The sequence below is a fragment of the Zonotrichia albicollis genome, chromosome 6, assembly GCF_047830755.1.
Source record: "Zonotrichia albicollis isolate bZonAlb1 chromosome 6, bZonAlb1.hap1, whole genome shotgun sequence".
Taxonomy (NCBI): domain Eukaryota; kingdom Metazoa; phylum Chordata; class Aves; order Passeriformes; family Passerellidae; genus Zonotrichia; species Zonotrichia albicollis.
In genome coordinates this window covers 24,528,749-24,549,505 of record NC_133824.1, presented here as the reverse complement: position 1 = coordinate 24,549,505, position 20,757 = coordinate 24,528,749, and the positions used below count along the sequence as shown (strand labels likewise).

The 20,757-nt window shown below is 35.3% G+C and overlaps 1 protein-coding gene across 6 annotated transcripts in view; it reads left to right on the top strand.

The window, feature by feature from the left end:
- FMN1 (formin 1) overlaps nucleotides 1–20,268 on the top strand; it is a 168,468-nt gene extending 148,200 nt beyond the window's left edge. For all 6 annotated transcript variants that reach the window (XM_014267834.3, XM_026793155.2, XM_014267824.3 and 3 more), the window contains 4 exons: nucleotides 5,398–5,449; nucleotides 8,519–8,668; nucleotides 16,870–16,954; nucleotides 18,000–20,268. In XM_014267834.3, coding sequence (XP_014123309.1) covers nucleotides 5,398–5,449; nucleotides 8,519–8,668; nucleotides 16,870–16,954; nucleotides 18,000–18,044 — 332 coding nt within the window. In that variant the 3' untranslated portion in view covers nucleotides 18,045–20,268. The remainder of the gene's footprint in view (nucleotides 1–5,397; nucleotides 5,450–8,518; nucleotides 8,669–16,869; nucleotides 16,955–17,999) is intronic.
- Nucleotides 20,269–20,757: the final 489 nt, after the last annotated feature.

The following is a 20,757-nucleotide window of genomic DNA, read 5'->3' as shown; positions in this document are numbered from 1 at the left end:
GTATCAGCTGGTGTGAGATGCGGTTTGGGTTTGTGGCTAAAACAGTGTTGATAGTACAGAAGTGTTTTGGCTATTGTTGAGCAGCACTTGCACATTGTCAGGGTGTTCTCTGTCCCACTCTGTCCCCTCAGTGATAGGCATGGGTGGGCAAGAATTGGAAGGGGTCACAACCTGGATGGCTGAGTCAAACTCTGCATTCCATGCATATAATGCCATGGTCAGCAATGAAGAAGGAGAGGAAAGGATTTTGGGAGAGGTAGCATTGCTCCAAAAATGGTGAGGCATCACTCTGCCCTTGCATTGCTTCAGTCTTTTCTTCATGTGTTGACCTGTGTTTATGTTGACCCATAAGTTTTTTCTCACTTTTGCTCTTCCTGTTGTCTCCTCTGTCTGTCTGAGGGGGAAGGGGAAAAAGTGAGTGAGTGGTTGTGGGGTGCATAGCTACTGGCCACAGTTAACCCATAGTGATTCTAACATAGCAGGCCTTGGGAAGGGATTGAGATTGTTTGTGGTCGTTCTTTGCAGCTCAAAGAAATGCCATGTATAGCAAGGGCATCCTTACGAAAAGTTTGTTTTCCATCATGCTACTTTTAGGTCAATATGGCTTGAGTCAAGCATTTTCTAAAAATTTAATCTGTTCAAAAATTTTCCGTGTTAACAGATCTATTGAAATCAAAACCGAAGAAGGCTTATTTCATCCTGCTCTAATCCTGCTGATCATAGCACAACCGTAGTGCAGTGTGCTAGTAGTTTGAACACATCAAGAATTTTGTTCAGAAACAGAAAAACTGCATAACTGCAGAGGTTTTGATGATCCTCTGTAGTCATTTTGCCCACCTATGACACCTTTGAGGTTTTTCTTCCATTCTCCAAAATCCCTGATTAAACAGGTTAATTAAACAATTTCTCTTGCATGACAGTTGTACTTGAGGGTAGAAATAGATCTACTACACTTCTAGCCTGGGAGCCTTCTGGGTTCAACTTCTGATACCCAAGTATATCACCAGTGATAATATCTAAGAGATTTGGATCTGTTTTCAAATGGTGATAATGCTTTCAAAGCATGGTTCATGCTTTACAAAGACTGAGAAAACAAGGTCAATTGTCACTTGTTCTCCTACCTTGATAATGTCATAGAATGTGACTTTCCTCACCTTGGGAAAAGATAACCTCTTGGGGGGTATACTATGTTTCTAGGATGGGGTTCGTGTTTTGGCTACATTTCAACATGCCTACCTAAGAGATTTAGTTTTGACTAATGAGGAAGGTGGGTTCCCGTGAGACTAGAAATGTCATAATAACCTTTTGTCACTGTTTTAACAGTCTCTGTCCAGGATTTATAAAGCTCCAAGAGGAATGTCATTAGGGGTTTTGTTTTGGTTCATTGGTTGGTTTTGTTGTTTACTTTTTAGGTTGAGTTTTGGTTGGTTTTTTTTTTTTTTTTTGTCTATGTCTTGCTATAGATTCTGTCTTAAGTGTGATTGATTGGAAGACATGAGTCAGAAAAGGCATATCTCCCTCCTCAAGGGAAAAAAAAAATCAAATAGCTTGTTTTAGGGTGGTGTTTTTCCTATGCAGAAAACACTGTAATTTACAAAGCAGTCTCCTAAAGTTCTTAAAGCATGTATTTTTGAATCACAGGAACTTGGCCTTGGAATATAAAATGAAGAGTTCTGATATCTCCACCCTAACGGGTAGTTGTTAAAGTTTTCTTGTAATTGTGGAAATTTTCATTGCTCCAAAATGCTTTAAAAAATTGTAAAAACTTTATGCATCAGATCTTTCAATTAGGAAAGTAGTAAAATACTGAAAAACAAAAGAAAAGCTGTAATGTGTCCAACTAAATCAATACACTTGAGTGAGTTAACATTCTTAAGTGCATTCATATATTTAAGGTCTGAGAGAAATACCAGAAAATTTGTTTAGTCAGACTCAATGACTAGACTTTTTCACTAGAGGGGCAGAATTAACTGAGAGATTTTTGTGTAGTTGTGGCTACCCATTTTTCTTTGTCTTTCTTCGTCTTTCCCTGCACTTTTCTTAGTGCATCCTTGTTCTCTTGTTGCCACTGTTAGTTACTGACCTTCTCAGTTTTCAGTCTGTACTGGTATCCAGTATTTTCTTTCCTTTGCTCTTAAGAGATCTGTTTCATAGTAGCCTGATGCATGAAGAGTATTGGCTCTGTTGTAACTGGAAGCTGCTGTGCATACATTAGACCTGTAAAAAAATTTTTTTCTGGTAATTTCTCATTTTCAATATAGTGTTTCATGTACTCTTCCATCCTCAAAAAGTAGAATATTTAGAAAGAATAAATTGGAGAGTTTTTTTACCATTTCACTGTAATACTACTTCATTTTTTAAACTGTTAGAGGATCATGAATCTTCATGTTGACATCTGCATTTCAGTAAAAGGAAGTCATCACAAATATGCTATTCATAAGGCAAATTAATTAGATCATCCATCTCATGTATTTAAAGATGTCTGAAGGCCCAAATTTTATTTTAGTCCTTTTTTCCCTATTAAATATTGGAGTCCATTTGCTGTGGAGCTTGCTGTTTAGTTTCCTCTTAATGGAAATTAATTTACAAGCACCAAAACCTACCTGCAAACCATAACAATGCTCATTAAGTGGGGAATACTGAGGAAATTTGCTTCAAAAGCATCCTAATCACTAAGCTCATGTCATTAGACACCATATTGCAGTGTTCACTGCAGTCAGGTTTTCTCTGATACAAGAGTAATATCAGGCGTCCATTTCAAAACAAACAAAATGTGCTGCTTATAGTGGGCTATAGGACACTTGCCACAGCAGGTCTGGAAGTTAAAAAGCTTCTAAAAGCTTGAGCAAAGAATGAGCAGGTTCTTGAAGAAGAATCCATTGAGGCTTACATTACAATGCCACTGATGCAGGAAACATTTTGTATGAGCTACAGAATCTCAGAGGCAGAGAGTTCACTTAGGGAAGTGTGTTTGTCCTGGTCCATAATTCTAACTGAGCACCTGTCTCGGTGCCTGCCGGAGGCAGGATAATTAGGCTGGATGAATCCCCGTGCCAGTCTGATATGGCTGCTAATATAGTCTTAACTTGATGAAACTGAAATCAAACACGTGGTCTAAGGGTGGGCGGATTACATCATTCCACTTCTGCAAAAAGCAAATCCTATGCAAGCAAATATGGTGTTGCTAGAGAAATAAATAAAAAAAAAAAGGTTCTTTCACTTATGTAATTCATGTGAATTGTCTTCAGTAACTCCACAAATTAGGTAAGGATTGGTATCTTGACTATGGGGCTTTGAAGGCTCTCCTGAGGAAATTACATTGTTTCATGGAAACCTATACTGACAGCATTGATTGTGGTAGTCACTGCAGGTTCTGGAGGGGGAGAAAAAGAGCAGGATATTTCAGATTTTGAGTGGAAAATTAGTTAGAAATTTTATGGACAATAAGAGAATTGCTCTAGTTTCTTGTCTTACACATTGTAGAATTTGTTACATGGAGTTGTTCATTTATTTTTTAAACAAGTCTCAACATATAAATTTCAAATAAATGCTTTTAAACAATTCCTGGGTGGACGTGTTTACAGTTAAAAATACAGAAAATACTGTTTGCCGTATAATACAGCTATTTTCTTCCTTCCTGATTTGCCTTTTATTGGTACACAAACACTGTTATATTAATGTAGACTCTGTGTATTTCTTCCTAAAAGTCACACATTTTTTTTACTTTGTATAAAATTTTAAACTTCTTTCCACTATCTTTCCTTATCCTGTTCTTGCAAGATTAAAAACAGTAAATCCGGTCTTGCCACCTAACTATAAATGTATAAACATATTGTCCTTTAGTTAGTTATTGTGTTTCATGGGTAGGGACCTGAAGATACTGTTTCTGTTGTAGCTGGGAATGTAGCTATATTGGGAAATTTGCCGTACTTAATCTTCCATCTCTTCGAAAACCAAGAAGAAATTATTAATGTAATAATGAATTGTACAATTTTATGCATAGTTCAGCTTGTGTAATTAATTTTATATCATTATGAATCAGTAGAATGCCAACCTGTGTTTTCTACTTTTAAAGGTATAAAATTAAAATAATGAATTAAGTATATTGGGTTAACTTTAGGCAGATTTTGGGACCCTGAGGTGAATGGGATAAATCAGAGCTGCCCTATATATTTCACTTGCAGCTGTCTTGAACCTAATCATATAGAATTAATTGCTTTCCCTGCAAAGGGCACACAACACTGTTTCTGGCTATTGGCCACATTGAAATAATAGGAACAAATATCTCCAACACACTTACCCAAGGCAGGGAAATGTATGAGTTGAGGTTAACTTGTTTTGTTTAACAGCAGACGTGCTGAAGCAATCAAGTTTTATTTTCCTTTTAAACTATCATAGTAAAAACCTCTTTGTCAGTCACTTTATAATGAAATGGAGTTGTTCAGGACCAGTTTCTCAATGGCCTTGTCTGTGAACTCAAGTTTGTAACTGTACTTCAGCCAGGCACTCCTGTGGACTGAGATGCAAAAAGATAAAGTTCTTTATCTTTGTATAAAAAATTGTCTGAATTCTGTTTATATTAAGGTTACCATTTACAGGATTATTTTAATATGTAGTAGGAATGACTTTTCAACAGTAGCATTATTTTATATAGGTGGTATTCTGCTGCAGCTGAAGTTGCTCTTCTATATTAAGAAGACTTGATCAACAAAAACTAATGGTTTTGCTTTGAGTATCCAGGTCAGGAAACCTTTCCAGTAGTAGAGAATGTGTATCTTTTGAAAATCAAATCCTTTTAAGTAGTTCATGTGAGCATTCTGTAATAGAGGGGCTCAGATCCACTACCCATATTTTAAATTCTTGGCTGATTTTTCAAAAAAAATCATGTACATGCCATACATTTAAAACCTACTACATGTGTTTTCACTTTCCAGCTTCCAGAACAAAATGGGATAGCTCTAAGGAGCAGTTTGTGCTAACTATGTTTGGTACCTGTTCAATTGCAGTTGAACTTCCAGTCATTTATTGTGCAGAAACACATTTAAATTTATAAGTTCTGACCTGCAACAATAAAGAAACAAACACAAAATATTTTCTTTTCAAAAAAATCTGAAAGTGAAGTTTAATTATTCACATTTTATTCAAATTATGCCTAACACTATATATTATTATATGGATTTTAAATTACTTTCCAATTCCAATACATTTTATTGGTACAGAAGAAACATTCATTGTATACAAGAAATATGTAAAAATTGAAAATTAGCAAGTGTTTCCTACTTTTGTTATGTTTACTATACAAACTGTGCAGTTTTGAAAAGAAGAAATATTTAACCTGTGGGGTTTCTAAAACAGTAAGACAGTTATTTATACCTTTAAAATGTTTCTCATTGGCAGCTAAAGAAGAACGGAAAAAAGAGGAGAACAGTTTGGAACATGCTCAAAAATGGTAAGATTTTTGCTAGTGTTCTTTAACAGTTTATTTTGATCGAAGATATTATTGAACTTAGGAATTACATTAAATAGCAAAAAGGATCTGTATTTCATAGAAGTAATATGTATCCTGAAAAACTCTTACATAATCTTCCAGGAAAAACTTAATTTGTGTTTTTATCCAAACAGTGTACTGTGTTTGAGGTTTTTATAATTATCAGCATTGAACTGAATAAGGCTTTTATAGAAAAGATAGATAACTGATTAACTACTTTAGAACATAAAAATGTATTTCATCATCACTGGACATTATGAGCACTTAGAATACAGCACTCGGTCGCCTAAGAAGCCATTGAAATCCCAGTGTTTTTATTGCTTGAATATTTGTGCCTCACTTAGGCCAAAAGAGTCAAAGTATGGAAAAAGTGAGATCGATTTATAGATTGATAGTAAAATATTCAATAAGTTAATGTTACTATAATACATTTTGTTTACCAAACTGTAGTTTTGTGAGAGTGAAACATCCATCTTAGCTATGGACCTTCAAGAAATAAACTGGAGTAAATTAATTTTTTGTCCCATCAATATTTTTTCTTCCTGGTCACTGAAGGCAGACCTGTGGTAGTTTGGATTTTAATTGTACTTTTCACAGTCCGTACTCACTCCACCCGAGACACCTCAGTTAGTTTTCCTAGGCAGTCAAGAAGAGGGAGATAAAGGGCACTTCCCAAATGCAGTTCAAGTCTTAGGAGAGCTGCTCCCATCTGCTTGCAGAAGATCCCTAAATATTGGCTGAACAACTGGCTGATGGCAGCTGGGGCTTTACCTCCTCATTTCAAGTCTCTGACTGACTCTACTTAGCTGCAAACCTAACTTCCTTGGCACAAGGCTCTTTCCTATCCTACCTGCTTTGTAGCCTTTCTGGAGTAGAATAGACTCTCCAGGGTGTGGAGCTGCACCCAGTTTGTAGCTGTTTTAGGGAATTAGTTGTCCAACACAGAGTTTGGAGTTTTTAATTGCTAACTGAATATTCAGTATTTTTAATTGCTACTTTAGAAAGGCAGAAAGTAGCCCAGGAAGCCAGATTAACGTGGGTGAAAGCAAAGGAGTGCTAATGGGGGCTGATGAAGAAAGTAAGAGAGGATGCAAAGTGTCAGGATGAAGGCAGAGAAAGATGGTGCAGGATTTCAGGATCCCACCTCTGTATGCTCCAGCAGGGATGGCGAAGGGCTCTGTTAGGTAGAAGAGTGCACAATGTACCTGGGGCTGCTGTTACATGAAGCAAACCTGGGAAGAGTCTCTGTTCTTGCTGCTCTTGGTGAAGCTATCCCAGTGAAAGAGCTGTGAACATCTGAGGAGTATTTGGCCCAAGTGAATGTAATGCACATGGCATTGCCCAGTACCATAAATGGTTTTAACCACATAATTATGACTAAGGTATTTTAGTATTTTTAGAGTCTGAAAACAAAAGCGTTTTGCACAGATATTTAAAGCAGTATTTGCTTTATTTGTTTGTTTATTTATTTTTCTGTTTCTCCTCCTAGTGTCACTGCAAGACCCATTAACTCCGAGTGTTATGGCCTTATATACACATTCTTTCTGATTGTTTAAATATCGAACATCAATTAACTTGAAATATAGTTAAATGTTTCATGAAAAACCTAGCAAGAAATGTAAAAGGTTAAGGTTATCACTTATGAGGATTAAAAAAACCTGTTATTTTAATAGCTTACCTTGAACAGTATGGGATATTGCACAGCATGGTTTCTATCTTTAAAGTGTCAAAAAAAAAAAACCCCAGAGCATATTGGCTCATGTGGATAAAATCCAAGGTTCTTTGTGAGGTAGCTGGAGCATATATTGCTTTATTTTGGATAATATCTTTAGTTTTTGTTGAATACTTTATATCCTTCAAACCAAACTAAAGAGCTTTAATTTCAAATTAAGTCAAAAAATCTTGGGCCTAACCTTGTATTTCTGTATGAAAACATGCAATGCAAATATAAATGAAGAAAGATGCCAAAGCTGCATCCATTGTTCATGTAACAAGTTGAATGGCTGGAGACTCGATACAGGTCTTCAAAATTATTTATTTTATTTTCAAGATTCACACCTCCGGTGTTTAGATTAAGAACCTATTTGCAAGTCTGAAGAAGAATATAGCTTTCTTCTGATTAAATAAAATTATTATTCCAGGAAATATTACTTATTTTAAATATGTTGTTACTGTTGCTTTTAAATTATAGCATTATTTTTAATAAATATCACCAATGCAGGATTGTTGCATCTACTTTGCAGAGAAAAGGGATTCAACTTTAACAAAAGTGAACATACTTTTATTTATATAAGTACCTAGTTATGTGAGTTGTTCCATTTTATGTTTACAAAGCAGTGTCATAAAGGTTAAAAATGCACAATCAGTTAAAATGCTCTTGGAACTACTGTCTGTAATAAAAGAATACTTTGAAAATGTCCAGCTGTATAGTAATTCAGTAACAGCCACATTATAAAATCTTTTTAAAAGTATTCAAATGCTGGCAGTGTCTTTTTTTAAAATTAATTGTTTATTGACACATGTGGAAGGAGATTATTTTCAGTAAAACTTTTGCAGAATTACTGTTGGCACTGTCTGTGGCTTGGTTGTTGCTACTCCCATTTCTCCCTAAATACTAGAAGACTATCTTCAGTCAAACCTAGAGATTTTTTCCTGACTTGGTGTGTGGCTCTTCCAGAGTCCTTCAGTAAAAATAAATGGGAGAATAGAGTCTTGATGAAGTTCAGCAGAATAAAATAAATATATTACAGCATTTCCTGTAAGGCAAGAAGTTAAGCTTTTCTCATTATAATTGAACACCCATGATTTGCCAGTGTGACAGATCTCTGTTGTGACTCGTGCATCTGTAAGTTACCCTCCTAGAAAAGAGGTGGGTGTTGGAAGGTTAGTTGTACTTAGAATTGCCGCTGTGATTTCCAAGGCTAAGGAGAAGTTATGGTAATTGCCAGCCTTGACTACTGAATCAGAGAAACTGTTTCCCCAGTGGGCTTATGTGTTGACTGGTTTCTTTTCTTTCCCCCTGCCTTGCAGCTTTGAAGAAACAGTGGGATACTTTGGGATAAAGCCAAAGCCTGGTGAGAAGGAGATCACACCAAACTACGTTTTCACGGTGTGGTACGAATTCTGCAGTGACTTCAAGACCATTTGGAAACGAGAGAGCAAAAGCATTTCCAAGGAACGGTAAGGTTCTAATAAAATCATTAATACCATTTTAGATGTCTGGGAAACTGCTGCTTCTCAAACCCAACAAATTATACTCCTATATTTCACAGGCGTCATTGTTTTCTTTCAGATCTAATGGACATCAAGGAAAGATTATTCCCTCAGGGTGCGTAGGAAAATTCACCAAAGGCATGCTGTCCCCACAAAAAGATAAACACATATAATCTGATAAATTACACTTTTGTAACCCCTTCCAATTACTAGCTAGTAAAATGAAAGGAGAGCTGTGCTAATTTATAACAGATTGCTTCTCTGTGCATTTTCATGTTGAACTAGCCTAAATGAGGCGATATTGCTGTCGCAGACAGTACAGACAAATAAAAGTGAATGCTTTTCCAGTTAATATACTGCACTTGCATCAAAGAGAAGCCCCAGAGATTCAGGCCACACTTAGCACAGTGTCGAAGCCCCACACTGAATTTACAGCACTACTTCTGAGTTTTGGTGTCCTGCTGAGGACATCAAACTGCTTGCCGCTAGATCTCACAACAGTCTCCTGATTTTATTAGTTAGAGTAAAACAACCCAAAAACCTAAAACCTTCAATTATTTTCTTGGTTTTCTTAAAGAAACTTTAAGTCTTTTACACAAAAAAAAAAGCAATTCTACTACAATCTCATCACACTCAGCATGTTGCAATTCATTTGAAAAGACCTAGAGTGGTAATGTAGTCATTCCTTGGAAAAGAATGGAGCAATTACTTTCAGCATGAAATTTAAATCCAGGTGTTTATACCAAATTAACAAAGAGGTAGATTAAAATGTCTTTAAAAGAACAAGCAAAAGTGGAACACTCATTTACACTTATATTTTCCATTTTGCTTCAAATCAGTGGAGCTTTCAGTTCCTATAAAGTAGGTTTTTTGAAGGACTAGATGTAGAAGTTATGAATTCTGGATTTATCAACCTTATCACCATTGTTTTATAGATCTTACAGTTTTAAAACATGTGATAGTTGTAGCTTTTTGTATCATTTGTTGATTGATTTTTTTGGAAGCTGACAAATGCAAACATTTACAAAGAATCTTTTATTTCTTTGTATCTAAATCAATATGCAAATTTGGTTTACATGTTAAAAACTGCATAAAATAAAAAAAAAACCAAGCATATTGCTATGGTCATGATAGAGATCATCTCAGGGATATATTTTCTGCTGAATCATGACTTACTTTTGTTCCAAAAGCAGTTAGGAGGAATAGAAGTTAACTGCCTGAGAATAAAAACTCCAGACCATGCAGACCTTTCTTTTTTATGTAATTAGCACCTTGCTAATGGTACACAATGATCCATTCAAGTAAATCGATTTGAAGTGTTAACAATACATAGCTTCTTAACTATCTTAATACAATAATTACAAAATCTTTGTAAGTAGATTGCTATATTGTGTGCTTTCATACTTAAGTGAGGTGACCGTTTCTTGTGGTTTAATAGCTGTATCAATCAAATCTACAAATAAAAACACAGAACAAATATATCACCAGTTCCTCTGACAGATGCCTTTATTCCTGTTCCAGGTAAAGCAATACCAGTAGAATGCAGAGCAGCAGTTACTGTAATACTTCTAGGTGCTGACACTTTCTGGGTCATATAGACTGTTCTTCAAAGCTCACTTCGAATTATTTTTACAAAGTTTCATTAGTCTCAGAAGGACAGTTCATTGCCCTTTACATTCAGATTTGGGGGATTCATCAAAATTTCATTCAGCTGTTAAAATGAGGAGCCTTGTGTAAATAGTCAATTAGAATGACAGAAGAGCTATTTTCACCATTCTAAATTGTTCTGTAGTGCGCAACTGAAAAGAAGGACATAGTGAAATCAATAGATTGGAATGATGGCAAAGCTTTTTTCATCACCTGAAAATGTCTTGTAAAGTCTTAATCATTTAAGGGTCCTGTTTAACGAAGTCTGAAACGAACAATTGATGAACTGCTGTCCAAAAAAGTTTGAAAGCAAGGGAAGAATCATTGTACACACTGGTAACTAAAAACCTTAGAATGACAGGAATGGACAGCTGTCTTCCTTAACTAGCTAATTAATTGGATGCACTATTTGTTGTGCATTTTTAAAGATTGCAATTCAATTTAAAAAAAGGAAAGAGAACATTTTTATTATGAACCCTTATTTTGTTTTGAAGGAAGTTTTAAAGAGGAAGAAACATCAATGTAAGTCAGTAATTGCAAATGTAAGTTCTGAAACTCAGGCATTGATATCATTATGTGAACATATTTCCTATTCCACCTTTCAGATTTCAGGAGCTGAAGAAACCCAATGTAAAATGTATAGGAATTAGCTAATTAATTACATTTACATAGGAACGTTAATAGTGGATTGTAATTTGTGTTTCAATAAATATGACACATAAAAAATTGATTATCATGGACAGAATGATCATTAATAAAAGGAATTATTAAAAATTTATTAGGTTAAACTTAATACTAGTAAAAATAGTTCAAAAGATCTAGGATTCCAAAGTTAAAATTTTATATCCCAAACTTACTCCATTGCATTGTATAACAGACATCTTTAAAATCTTTGAGTTTCAGGAAAAAAGAGTGCTGTCTTTAACTAAATGACAGTCTCAGCTGCAAAGAGCCTGTTTTGTCTAAAGCTGCTTGGCTGCCAAATGTAAGACAACTGTAGGAATCTAATGAGATTTCAATGACACTTTTTCAATGACCTTTTTCTTAGAGGAAACACTTCAGCTGAGCTGCCCTGCATTTAACCTCACCATGAAAATAAATTAGCTGCCTGCAAAATATAATTGAGTCATTGTCTCTTTCCTGGACAAAATTTGCACATAATTTGGGAATGCAAGATGGAGTTACAGATAAATAAAAAACTATGATATGATATGATATATGATATCTAAATGACTATAGGGATAAAATAAAAACTATTTTCCAAACCATATATCTGATAGGAATAGGATGACAGTTTACTTTCACTTCAATACCAGAATTCAAGTACAATGAAATAAAATTTACTTTGACAATCACATCCTCTGTGACAAACAGCTGAATGTAAGTGCACCTAATGTTGGAAACTTTTTTTTGGTGCTGTTTTGAATCAAAATCCTGTTGTTGACAGTTTTATAATTTACATCATGTATGCATTCAGGTACAGCAACGGCTTTTATGCTTTTTCTGTGTATGAAATTTTGAGATGATAACTCAAATGAATTGATGAATTGAAGACTGAAATGTTTGAGTTTTTGGCAATAAAGTACTTAGAGCAAGGTGGATTGCAGATACTTCCACTGTCACCTCCTTTTCTTAAAGTACTAATTTTACTTGCAGTGGGCATGTCTATGAATTCAGAACCAAAACAAATACATATTTATAACAACTTGAATCCATTATACATATTAAATAATATTTTAAGAGGATGTCCTAGACAAGTCTGAAATAAGGAAAAAGTATAAATACAGAAGAAATACTAGTAGTTTGAAGTGAGTTTCATCACAAACTGTGATTATGTTTTGCAAAATAAATGTGACAAAGATTACAATAATATGTTTATGCCTGTTACCCTTCAAATATGAAATAATTAAAACAGAAAAGAATTGTTGCTCTTAATTTAACTCAGCTCACTGCTGACTCTTGCAAGGATAAGATTGCTACAATGGTTACTGTACTGGATGAAATAATCTCTTTCAGATTGAATCTGCATATAAATAGGCCAGAATTCAGAAATCAAAAACAGAACCAAAATTTGTCTCAATAGCTGGAGAAGACATGATCAGTATTTAATGAACAGAATTATATATTTCATCTTGAAAACAGAAATACTTTGTCACAAGATGTTACAGATGGTAAAAGCTTGCATTGCTTCTAAATGGTGGCAACACAAAATTATATTAGCAAAATCTATGAAGGACTTACACATTAAGAGAGTTCCCAGCTGCAAAAGCATTCTGCTGATTATCACTAGGCTTTAGCTGTCTTTATATAGTCCTAAATATTTGCCAGTGGCCATCTCAGACGAACTGAAGTATATTTTTGTTCTTCAGCCCTTGTCTTCCTATTGGTTTTTCTTATGCATCAACTTTTTTAAAAGAAAAAAAAATTAATATCTTATTCCTTGTTGCTACATAGATGAAATTTTTCACTTACTTTGTAGATAACTTTGTATATAAACCACTGTCAGTACATCTAGATAAAAAGAAACATTTCAAACATTGGCAATTTGAGGTTTAATGACAAAATCCACTGACAACATACATTTTACTGTATTTTACTAATTTAGTTAGTGAACAATTAGTTTTCATGCAATCTAAGGATTTGATCAGTAATGGCCAAGTTCTTACTGGAAGATTTAGGCCTGAAGGCTTGATGGGAAGTTGTATTGTACAACACAGTAATAGAAGTGGCTACGTTTAAACTTCATAATCTGGCATAAGACTTCTTTTAAAGCCAGTCAGGTACTCTGTAAAACCATCTGCCAGGCCAGGTACTACACAAACACCTGTCTTCTAAAATTTTGATACTGAAATCTCACCTGTTTTATTTCACAGGCTAACATTTTTCAGGAAATGGAGCTATGACTAGAGTTTAGTTTATGAGCTGCATACAGAAATAGGACTGAGAGTAGAAAGGCATTTAACACATGAAAGGAATGTGAGCTGAGGGGATTTCTCACTGTCCCAAGGGAAGTCACTGTTCAGCTGTGTTAAGGGTCTGGACTGGGTATGCAGCTTGGCTCCAGATAGAACAGTTGATGTTGACTGTAGCTACCTCCGCTTGTTCATTTCCGCCCATATCTGAAATTTTGTTTGCACAACTTTTCCCTATGCCAAAGCAGTTTTATGGGAGATTTTTAAAGTTCTAGTCATGGGAAGCTCAGGTGACACATAACTGTCATTCCAAGTTATTTCCTAACCCTCAGCTATCCACATAACCCACCAGCTGCATGAAAGGAGCTGTAGAAGCAAAAAGAATGGATTTTCCAGATTATTCAGAAGCTGAGAGAAAACCAGATAATTTGGTCTCTGTTGTTGCACAATAACAGATCCAGAACATGAATATGTGAACAGCAATTGGTTCATTTACAAGGGATTCTGGTTTTCCTAACTGGGAAGCTTCAGAGGATGAGTGTGCCATCTGTCTGACTTGAGTGGAAAGCAGAGGTGAAAATGATAATCAGTTTATCTACTTAGTCCCTGGATTGGTAATATCTTTTCCTGTAAGGAAAAAACGTATTTTCCTGAGCTTACAAAGGAAGCTTCTTTATAATAAACACAGCCTTATGTTTAGATCAGGTTTCTGCATCCCTAGGTACAGAATGAAAATAGTTTTGAATAAAAATAATGTCTTCATTTTTCACTAATCACTTCTAATTTGAGACTTGGCTTTCATCCAGTTTACAGGGGAAGACACCACCTGCCACATAGAGTCAGGAAAAAGCCAATTACATTCCCATAGATTATAGTAAGGGTACATATGCAGTATTGGATTCATAGTTCCCATATTTAAAAATACATAGTTTTGTTAAATGTTTAATTCAATATTTTTCCATATTGTGTGCTAATGTGCAGTACCACTCAGTTTGACACCATATCTTCTTTATTAATTAAGGTGCATTGACTTCTTTCGATCACAGTTGAAGGAGAATAACATTTCTTTTGAACACATCCATGTTGCAGCTCATCAGATTTGAAGGCTTGAGTGAGCTGCATTCCGTAATGTTTTGGCCTCATAACTGCTTGCTCAGTTAGCCATGGGCCAGCTTGGAAGGGAGCACAGTGGCTCACCTGGTCCAGCCTCCCTGCTCAAGCAGGGCCATCCTGGAGCACATGGCACAGCATTGTGTCCAGACAGCTCTTGAATATCTCCAGTGAGGAAGCCTCCACAGCCTCTCTGGGCAACGTGTTCCAGTGCTCAGTCACCCTTGTGTTGTGGTTCAGCTATTCTGTCATCCCTTCTGGTCTCTCTGTCCTCTCCAGTGCTCTCTATCTGAAACTGTCCTTGTGACTGTGACCTGTAGATTGTGGCCCTCCATCTCAGGGCTTGATTCTGTTTCAGCACCCTCATTGTAAAAACCTTCTTCCTTGTACCTAATCTAAATTGGCTTTTTCATTTAAAACTATTACCCCTTTTCCTTTTGCAATAGGCCATGCTGAAAGTTTGGCTCCATCTTTCATTCTATTTTTGAACATCACTATATCCTAGAAATAGTGAAAATATGCCATATAATACAGAGCTAGGTCTGTATCAGTGGCAGGCATAATCTTCTCTTTTTAAATCTAAAAGTTTGTAATCCCTGTAATTCTACCTTTGGGGGAAAGTGTGGACTCAAGACATTGGAAAACTATTTGAAAACACTTCTAGAACCAAGGAGAATATGATCAGATAGAAAATGTGCTCAAAATAGGGAAGAGTTTAGAAGCTGAGCACTTGGCGTGATTCTCATGAGAAGAAAACCATCTTGAAATTCATCATCATCCTTGCATAAATGTTGTAGCTGTGAGGAATAGCATGCTGTCCACAGGATGCAGTCATCCTGCATTAATCCTGTGCAGATTAACAAAAATAAAGGGATGGAATGGTGTGTTGTCACATAGTTGTTTACATGTAGAAACAGGGAACACTAATTAAGTTCTAAAAATACACCAGCTGTGTTTAAAAAATGTACAGAGTAATCATTTATAATAATATAATAAATAGTAAGTTTAGTTCAAAGTAGTGTAACTGTTTTCTCCTCTTCTTAAGCACTCGAAAGTGAGACAACACCAGGAATTATCCTGTACATGCTTCTAAAATACGTTGAGAAGAAATTTTTTGTTTCCAACACTGATAACATTTCCAGCATTGATAAAGACAGTAATGGACATATGAATGTGTTCTGTGTTTTAAAAAGAATCCAGCTTGCTGCTAGTGTTACAACAAGGAAGTACACATCAGTAATTGCAGCTATAATCCACTTTTCTTTTTGCTTTTCTTCCAAAATTCCTCAAAAATTTAGTGTGTCAAAAGTGATTTGAACTGGACGGGGTATTTTAAATGCTTTTTGACTGGCCGTAGCAATTATTTCTGCCAGTGGAAAAAGTTAAATAGGAGAAGAAAGTAGAATTTTTCAGTTTGAGAGTGCCAAGAATTGTGTTGCTTCTAGTAAAAGACTGACTTGCTGTACATTACTGAAAATTGATTTACTGAGTTCTCCTTGCTTGTAAAAATTCACTCCCGACCTCCGTCTTCTTGCATTTTGCATATAGAATTTAAAGTAGTTGAATGTACCATCAGTATTATAGAGGCATTTAGCACTGGTGCTAAAAAGATCCTAAAAGATCCTCTATTAGGAGTGCCAAGAATTTTATTTCCTTTTTATCACTGATTAGCACATAATTTCCTATGCACTTTCCAGTCTGTACAAGGAGAATCAAGTCCCTTTTTCTTTAGTTCTCTGTTTCTCCTCTTCCTCCTGATTAAACTTCTCATTGGTTCTTCTTGTTAAATCTCCACAGAAGGAAAGGTTCTGTATGCAAGACCCTGAGAGTAAAAGGCAAGAAGCAGAGGAATCAGATGTGTTCTTCTTTTCCCTTATCTCTACAGTATTTTTGGCAGACTGGTCTGCTGCTGTACACAAGACAGCTTTAACTGTCCCGAGATAAGAACCTCTTGCACCTCCTATTGCCACATCAGTGAGGCTGGTCAGTCAGTTCCATCCAAAGCAACACAGAAAACATTACCAAGAAAACTGGCAGATGCTTTCATTTCAAGGTTTTCAGAGGAAATGTAATGTATAGCCTGACAAATGGCCTGCTAAAATAGCATATTCTGTGTGTACAACAGAGTAAGCCAGCTAGCTCTTTTTTTTTTTTTTTTTTTTTTCAGAGGAGGATCTTTTTGCCTTGATAGCACAGCTTTTTTGGTGGGAAAGATACTACATAAAATCCAGATCCTGCAAGAAGAGAGAAATCATTTTTCCAATGACATTATCAAGGAGCAATACAGACAGGCTGTCCTTTTGCTTTTGATTTTCTCCATTTGAAAATGTACTTTGATCTACTTTTGGTAGTTCATTAAGTGCCTTAAAATAGTAGTGTTTGTTGGGCGAATGTGCCCAAAGAAAAGTTACTGGTGAGGCTTCTTACAAAGTATATATCCAGCAGAGCCAGAATACCTTTCATTTCATCAAATCTAATGACTCCTTTTCTCTGTTTCAGAATTAAAGTGGCTCAGCAATCAGTGAGCAAGTTAACTGCAGAGAAGAAAGTTGAAACGAAGAAAATCAATCCTACAGCTAGCCTGGTATGATGTGGTTTTCAGTATGACATTCCAAAGGAGTTTTGTGACACCGTTCTTGTCGTTCAAAATGATGGCTGGTTTCTGCTGTTGTTGGAGAGTGTAGTAGTTTTAGTTTGAATGCAGCAGAGTGATTTTCTTCACAAGGAGAAATGTTAAAGCTTATGCCCTTTGGTAGTCAACAGCTATGTTCAACATTTAGTTCAATTGTGCCTAAGCATGGCTCTGCTATTTTAGATAACAAAAAGAGTTGCTTTTGTGCTTTCTTCTTCCCTTCCACTGTAGTCTCTTGTATTTTCTTCCATGCTTTGAAGTGCAGAAGCTCACTAGGTATATTTGTCCAATGGCTGGAGTGTCTGATTTTTTCAAAACCTTAAAAATCTTGTTTTCTCCGTGGAATAGTGGTAGAAGGGATTAAATTCCCATTTATTCTTTATTGTACACCAGTGCTTTTGATACAACTCAGTAAGAGAGCTGATCATTTGCACTGTATTTAATTCATTTTTTTATCTGTGTGCAAGGCATATAGGTTAGACAAGCATTTCTCAAACTCTAGAAGGCAAGAGAAGGGAAGAAAATGTACATGAAGGAATCCGGGTATTATTTCCATTCCCAGCAGAGCATATCAGTTGCAGGTCAGGCAGCACAGATATGAATGACTGCACTTGCCTGGAAAGAGGTCATTAAGCAAGATCATCTAGCTAATGCTAAATTAGAGCCCTTATGTCAGCAGAAGCCATTCCAGACATGAGCAGGTATTAGAGTCACATGAATGTCTAATGTATTTCATTTTCTCTAGCTGCAGTGGTCATCACAGATGTGTATTTTTAAAGGTACACAGTATTTGACAAGTATGTAGTGAAAGCAAACTCAGTAAGTAATGTGTTTCAAAGTTTTAAACCTTCTTTGAGTGCTCCAAGCATTTTTTAATTAAAGAAAACTGAAACTGACTTACTTCTTCATCTTCTAGACCAAAAGCTCTTCGGAACTTGAGAGGAGATGGAAAATTATAGACAAGAATTAAAATAAAACTCTTTTTTTTCTCTAACAGAAAGAAAGACTACGTCAGAAGGAAGCCAGTGTGACTGCCAACTGAAGGAAGATGAATGAAAACAGCGCAGGGATTTCATACATTGCCTGATGCTTTACTACACCAATGGCCAGGAAGCACCTTATGTTAGATACTGAGTTCTGCTTTGCTGATCTATCCCAAGACAATCCATTAAAGACTTTTGAGTTCCTTCAGAGGGGTTTGTATGTTCAGTGGAGGGAATTCTAAGAAGGTCTTTACGTGGGAAGTCAATTTTTTTTTCCTGTAACTGTTCTTTACATTGCTTAAAATGCATCTTGTTGTCAATGGTTTATTAAAATATTCTGTGTATAATGTATTAATATGGAAGAGCTAAAATGAGCATTTTGGATGCTGAGTTAAGTAATGACTAACAACCTGTAGGTTATTTACAGGGCTTTATGTAGATGAGAGCAAATATGCCATTCAGTTCACAAAGGTCTATTGCAGCATACTTTTGTTACTTCAGCAGTAACTGAGGTAAGATTGACTGATTCTAAATAATTTTACAGTGACTAACTATTGGATGCATCTTTCTAAACTGATTAAATGTAAGTATAGATTCATGCTGTATTTTACTATGAATATTTTTATAGAAGCTTCAGCTTATGCCATTCATTGAAATGGGAGTAATATTTTGCACATGAAAAGGAATATTCAAATTCTTTAGTTTTGTGATTGATGGCATAACAGATTTATTATTTTTATGGTTTTAATCTAACATTTCCTAAATTTTGAGCTTCAAAAGAAAAATTATAAAATGTATATTTTTATTTCAGTATATATTGCAAATAACAATTCCATAAAGTGATGAGTTTATAGGTCATTATTCATTAAGATACAATAATATCTCTCCATGAAGTTAGGCATTTGCCATTAAACATCTGACTTTTAATTCCATTGAAAGCTTTCTTTTTAACAGCAATTATCTCTCTCTAAAATACATTATGCAGCCTGCTCTTGTTCCTCTGTATTTGTATGAAGAATGTGTCAAGCATACCTACATATTTATATATATATATGGTTTTTATATGTGTGTGTATATGTGTGTGTATATACACACACACACACACACACACATATAATAAGTAAAACTTCAGAAAGAATTAACAGGGTCTTGCTGTCCTCCTGTAACATTACAACCATTGCCATAAAGTGACAGAGCCTAAAAATAACCCTACTGAATATCCACCATTAATTGAAGATTTTTATTGCATTTTAAGGATTTGGATTCTTAGGAGGAGAAATCTCGAAGCAGAAGTTAATTTAAGGTAAAAGAGAAAAGTGATTCTGCTTGCTGTCCACAAGAGAGAAAATGAGTTTATGATAATGGTGTATGAAGTTGGTTACAAAGAGAAATTAGGTGAAACAAAGAGGTGTAAAAAGCTAGTAGGGGAAAAGCATTAGTCCTTTGCTTTGAAACTGGAAAGAAGATGCATAAGACAGGCATCAGTTATGATACAACAAATTCCATAGAGACTGAGATTAAACCTAGGCAAAGTCCCCCCTAGCAGCGTACATTTATATTAAGAAAAATAGCAGTTTTGGAGACATGTTCATAAATTAACTTAGGATTTCAGTGCAGATTTCTTAAATTAGTGTCCCTCTCATTCCTGCATAAATGAAAACAAAAGACTCAAGAGTCTCTTGTGTGTTTGGGAGTTTAGACCTGCTACAGATATACTCGAGAAATGTAAGCATAATTCTTATGAAAGCAGTCAACAACATGCCAACAAAAATAATCTGATTTGTATTCTGACTAGTCCCATTGCAGAGAAAAAGAAAATTCCAAAGATTTAAGTTTCCTGTCTTCCACTAACTAGGTGACATACATTTCTTTTCAACACTATTAGTGATAAATAAGAGCAATAATGCCTATAAAAGCCAAAGAACAATAGCAAGCAAGGCAATTCTGATGAGTGTTTAAGCAAACAGTGTTTATTTTTTTTATAGTTTTCTATCTATCATGAAGATAGTGTATATTGCCATTTGACCTGACTGAGAGTTTTTTCAATGAAATTAATTACTTGAAGTATTATTCAGCAAGAGCAGCACTGTTTGTGAAAATGGATGGTCTTTATTATTCCCATTAAAAGTATATTGTGGAAAAAAAGGTTTTAACTTATTGAAATATCCTGTTTCAAAATTTCTAAATGTGAATTTTCATTTTTCAGTTCAAATTGACTTCATTTTGAAATGTTGAAAAATGTATATAAAAAGGGATTAAAATTAAAATTATTCATTTAAAGCATTCCTTGATCAGACTTATAATTCTTTTATCAAATTAGCAATTTGCCAAGGTTTTGAGAATTAATGCTATTTTTTAGAAGATTCAAACACTTATATAGCACACCTAGATTATTTGATTCATTGTCTTAATGAAGACTGTAAGATGGCATTCATCAGGTAAATATCACAGTTTCTCCCCCAGTGATTCCCACAAGTGTCTTCAGGCAGTGATTGAAGCCACAGGAGCTGGCGTTAACTAAAATTGTGTATTAGAGAGGAGATATTTACAGATATGTCTACATAAGCTGTTTATTTCTGAAATATTTAGACACTTCAGGCATAACAAATGTGCATCAACCACCACTCATCTTTGGGGTCACCAAAGGTCACCAAACATTATGTTTTAAGCTTTAGACCTTAGTTTGATGCCTCACTTTACCTTGAGCTTCCTAGTTTGGGGAGAATAAAAGGACAGAAGGAGAACAGAAGGAAACTACAATGATGGAATGAA